Source organism: Haematobia irritans, chromosome 3 (assembly GCF_050003625.1).
Source record: "Haematobia irritans isolate KBUSLIRL chromosome 3, ASM5000362v1, whole genome shotgun sequence".
NCBI classification, from domain to species: Eukaryota; Metazoa; Arthropoda; class Insecta; order Diptera; family Muscidae; genus Haematobia; species Haematobia irritans.
The window spans coordinates 122,661,524-122,666,566 of record NC_134399.1 but is presented as its reverse complement, the minus strand read 5'-3'; the positions used below and the strand labels follow the sequence as shown (position 1 = coordinate 122,666,566).

The 5,043-nt window shown below is 35.5% G+C and overlaps 1 protein-coding gene across 1 annotated transcript; it reads right to left on the bottom strand.

Moving 5' to 3' along the window:
* Nucleotides 1-2,058: 2,058 nt before the first annotated feature.
* Nucleotides 2,059-4,623, bottom strand: LOC142230592 (uncharacterized). Its single transcript, XM_075301230.1, has 2 exons — nt 4,521-4,623; nt 2,059-4,449 (listed from the first exon to the last, which is right to left on the bottom strand). The coding sequence occupies exons 1-2, from the start codon at nt 4,600-4,602 to the stop codon at nt 2,210-2,212; spliced, it is 2,322 nt and encodes a 773-aa protein (XP_075157345.1). The 5' UTR covers nt 4,603-4,623; the 3' UTR covers nt 2,059-2,209.
* Between the last annotated feature and the right edge of the window lie 420 nt (nt 4,624-5,043).

The following is a 5,043-nucleotide window of genomic DNA, read 5'->3' as shown; positions in this document are numbered from 1 at the left end:
AAACTAATTTGTACTTTTAATAACCATTATTACAAAAAAGTTGTTAGCAATCGTTACCATCAGAAGGCAACAAATAATTTGTAAGTAATTTGTTAAGCTTCCAACAGTACAAAATATTTGTTGTTGAACGTTACGTTTAATCCTCAACAAATATTTTTGAATTTGAACGAAAAAATTTGTATGTGGTTTGTTGGAGTCTATCAATGACCTGTAACAAATTTATTGGTGTATTGACAAAAATTAAATTGAAATTGACAGAATTATTGCACCAAAGTTGCAAAATTGCTGTAACAATTTTGGAGATATTTTGTTAAGTACATACAGAGAAGGAATATGACCAAAATGTTATTTTTGGACGGGGAACATGTAACATTTTTGTGTCGAAAATCCTATACTCAGTTTTGTAAATGTTTGACAATTTTAAATTTGAGTAGTCCCAGGTCTAGCAAGCATTTTGACAACTTTTTGCCCAGTGATATATATATTCTAGTTAATTAGAATTGTAATAACTCTAATCCCGATATTAATATGGTTTTATTAATTATCTCATACAACAAACACATTTAAGAAACTACCAAATTGAAAAATATAAATTTTTCACAGACATTTATAAATGCTTTTCTGTATTCTCTGATGAATAAGCTCTTTGCTTGCTATCATACACGTGCATGTGCTCATACTCATTTTGTTCTAACGGTATTCTTCGCATACTTCTTTTAGCATTCGTACATATTCTCAGCGATGTGCGCGTAACCAGTCTTGTATTTTTGTTTTCATATCGATATCAGTCAACTATTTTCGCAACAAAACAATTTGTTGAAAATTCTGAATATTTCTATTATTTCCTCTGTCAAGCATCTACAAACACATTTCAACAACAAATGCCTCATATTCAATAGACAAATTTGTTGAGCATCAGCAGATTTTACATACAAATAAAGTTGTTAATATTTATTTGCAGTTATTTTTTTGTGTGTAGATTTAAAAGACGCTTTCGTCTGTCAAAAGAAGATTTTAAATATGTTCTTGAAAAAATGAGTTTTTTTGAAGCGGCTACTAAGCATTACTTACATTGTTCCGTTTCCCTAAATGCAAGTAATATTATATTTTCTTAAATGTATTTTGCCAAAATACATAAATACTTCAATTTTCACCAACTACTTGTTTCTTTTTGTTTACCCTTTTTCTGCTCAAAAATCACTACATACTTCGTTTTCGATAGCATGCTACCTATCGTGTTCAAATTCGAGTAAAAACAATTCGATAACGACTGCGATGATCCGCGTAAACTACATTACGAAGACGAAGTACTCGATTTCGACTGCGGTGATTTGGCCCCTGGACCATATAAGTACATACCGGGAGAAAGATATATATGGGAGCTATATCTAAATCTGAACCGATTTCTTCCAAAATCAATAGGGTTCTATTCTGACCTAAAAAAAAACTTGTGCCAAATTCTAAGTCGATTGGACTAAAACTGCGAGCTAGACTTTGATCACAAAAATGTGTTCACAGACAGACGGACATGGATAGATCGACTCAGGCACCCACCCTGAGCATCTCCTTCTGGATGTTGCAAACATATGCACTAACGTATAATACTCTGTTCCACAGTGTGGCACAGGGTATAATGATTTTATATATATCGAGTTTAAGCACAGTGGGCCGAAAATTGATTGTTCATATTCGGCTATAAAGTCAGGGTTTTTCGTCCTCATTGATTTAAACACGGATCTCTGAATGTGTGTAAAAAAAGTGTGTCGCTTTTTTAAAATGAGTGTGACACCTTTTATGGCTTGTGACACTTTTTGTGCCACTTTATAGAAATTCTTAACGGTAACGCTGTGTGTAACCTTAGACGAAATCAATTTTTCGCTTGTCCCCAAAAATCTCAGATAACTTAAGAAGTACCTCGTCCAGTTTCTAAATCTCGAAAATGAGTAAGCGAACTTTGGCCCACTATCTTATTTGATGTAAAACAGAACGCTGTTACAAGACCAATTTTGATACCTTCCGGTATCCCTTAAGACCATCCATTCCCAAATTATATTCAGCTTTTTCAGATTTTACATGTATTTTATTACATATTGCATCGAGTTATTGTATAAAGTTTTAAATTCATAGAATTAGAAGGAAATATTATTGTTTAATCAGTTCGTTCGTTTTAATGATATATGAGATTATGACCGTTTCTGCTTTTTACACTCTAATGATGATGATGATCTCCCACATGGACATCAACATGCACATGGGGCACTTTATGTTTACGTACAAGAGCAGCAACACTCACTACTTGATTGGTTTTCTTATTGGTGACAGAATAAGTGTGTACTGAATCGGTGGGAACTTTATGATCAACCTTTACGGGGGTAGATACTCCATGTTTCTGCGCAACCATATGATGATGAATAACTTGAGGAATATGCTTTTCGATTTGTGAAGTGATCAAATCAACTTTTTTTTGAATAACATCCATCGGTATATTATGGCCCTTATTGACATGAGCAGTAGCCCGATGAGAGACTACATGTGGAACCTCAACATGCGAGACGACATTTTTAACCACGGTCTTATCCTTGTTGTCAATGTGATGATGTATAACTTGTGGAATGTGATGGTGAATTTGTGAAACTATTTCGTCAACATGTTGGGGAACAACTACATGAGGTTTATGTCCATGGACATTTAGAGATGTTTGAACCACTGTTGGAGTTTCAGTATTTACTTGATGGGTTACATGATGGGGTACAGCTTTGCCAGTTTTCTCTTTGTTGGCCACGACATGCTGCACCACTTGGGGGACATGTTGGTGCACTTGATTGACGATCTCTTGAACATGAACGGGAACGACAACTTTATCAACTGCCTTCTTTTCAACAACAACTGAAACTTCAGAGGGTTTTACGTGTTGGCTGACATGATGATTGATCACTTGGGGAATATGTTGATGAACTTGATTGACAATATTTTTAACATGATCCGGAACTTCTACATCGACTACCTTTTTTTCAACAACCCCAGGAACCACAGAGGGTTTTACGTGTTGGCTGACATGATGATTGATCACTTGGGGGATATGTTGATGAACTTGATTGACAATATTTTTAACATGATCGGGAACTTCTACATCGACAACCTTTTTCTCAACCACTACAGGAACAACAGTAGTCTTGACATGGTTTTGAACGTGATGTTGCACTACTTGAGGAACATGTTTATGCACCTGGTTGACAATATTTTTAACATGATCGGGAACTTCTACATCAACTACCTTCTTTTCAACAACCACAGGAACCACAGAAGGTTTTACGTGTTGTGTGACATGATGATTGACCACTTGGGGGATATGTTGATGAACTTGATTGACAATATTGTTAACATGATCGGGAACTTGTACATCGACAACCTTCTTTTCAACAACCACAGAGGGTTTAACGTGTTGGGTGACATGATGATGGACCACTTGAGGAACATGTTCATGCACCTGGTTGACAATATTTTTAACATGATCGGGAACTTCTACATCAACTACCTTCTTTTCAACAACAACTGGAACAACAGAAGGCTTGACATGGTTTTCAACATGATGTTGCACAACTTGGGGGACATGTTGATGTACCTGGTTTACCACATGTTGAACATGGTGTGGAACTTTTTTCTCAACAACAACTGGAACTACAGAGGGTTGGACATTATTAACAACATGATGATGTACAACCTGGGGGATATGATGATGAACCTGATTGACTACATTTTGAACATGATGAGGGACTACTTTTTTCTCAACCACGGGTACTACAGTATCTACAACTTTCTTCTCGACAACATCAACCATTGGGACAGTTGTTTGAACCTGGTTAACAACTTTTCTATCAACCACATCCTCTACAACCCCAGATACAACGGGTTTTACATGACCTGCAACATGCTGAACTTGAGAGACATGATGTTGCACAATTTGGGGAACATGTTGATGAACTTGATTTACAACATTTTTCACCTGATCAGGCACAACATGTTTATCCTTCGTATTCAAATGATGATCTATGACTTGGGGAATATGGTGATGAATTTGTTGTACCACATCCTTGATATGTTGCGGAATTTCTACAGTGCTCTCAACTTTCTTTACACCCACATGGTGTTGTTGCTTTTGTGCAATAGCATGTTGTACAACTTGTGGTATATGATGTTCAACTTGTTGCATTATTTCCTTTATATGTTGCTCCAAGCGAGTAATTTTTTCTGCCACATGAGGTGGAGGTGTTACTTTATTACGAGCATCAGTGACTTTTTGTTGGGATTTCTCTTTTTGACGATCCTTAACTAATTGTGCCAATGCCTCAATTTGTTGAACTACTTTATCACTCAAAGTATGTGGCTTCACCGTAGTTACAACCTCTTCGTGTGATTCCATGGCATAGCAGCCATAGGAACAAAGAAGGGCTGAAAGAACAAAAAACAAACACGACAAATTTCAATATTCTGTCTTTTTAAGATTTTCAGTTTATATTTACCAATGATTATCAAGGAATTCATATTCACAATGTAGTCGTTTCGTAAAGGAATGCTTTTCATCGACTGCATTTTCTCAACCATATTGCATTGACATTTATACAAAGATTGCAGTTTGATTTTGCTGTAACGCTCACACAATTCTTTTGGAAATTCAGTGCCTCTTTTTTACATTTTACAACATTTCTTTTTTTTTGGTTGTCTCCTTAATATTCTCTTTGTTCCATTTCGTTTTGCCCACTTATCTGTTATCCCATATATCTTTATTGGCGCATTATGCAAATATAAAAATTCTTTTCTGTTTTTTTTTTTTGCTTACCTTTATCAGGGATTTTGGGAGTTTTTTGTGTTAGCATATGCAACTGGGAAGAGAGCTTTGCAGTAGATTTTGTGAATATTAAAGTGTTCTGGCGCCGCTTTCTTTGTTATGTAACCTCTGAAATGTTTCGAATTTAAAAATGTGTTAATTATTCCATGCCACTTTCTGAGAATTGTACTACACATCTAAACCAGTTTATTTTAATA

Excerpts from the sequence above, each read along its gene's own strand:
- LOC142230592 (XM_075301230.1), bottom strand. The coding sequence starts at position 4,602 with ATGGTTGAGAAAATGCAGTCGATGAAAAGCATTCCTTTACGAAACGAC. Across the intron at positions 4,450-4,520 it reads GAATTCCTTGATAATCATTG|CCCTTCTTTGTTCCTATGGC; the intron begins GTAAATATAAAC and ends TTGTTCTTTCAG.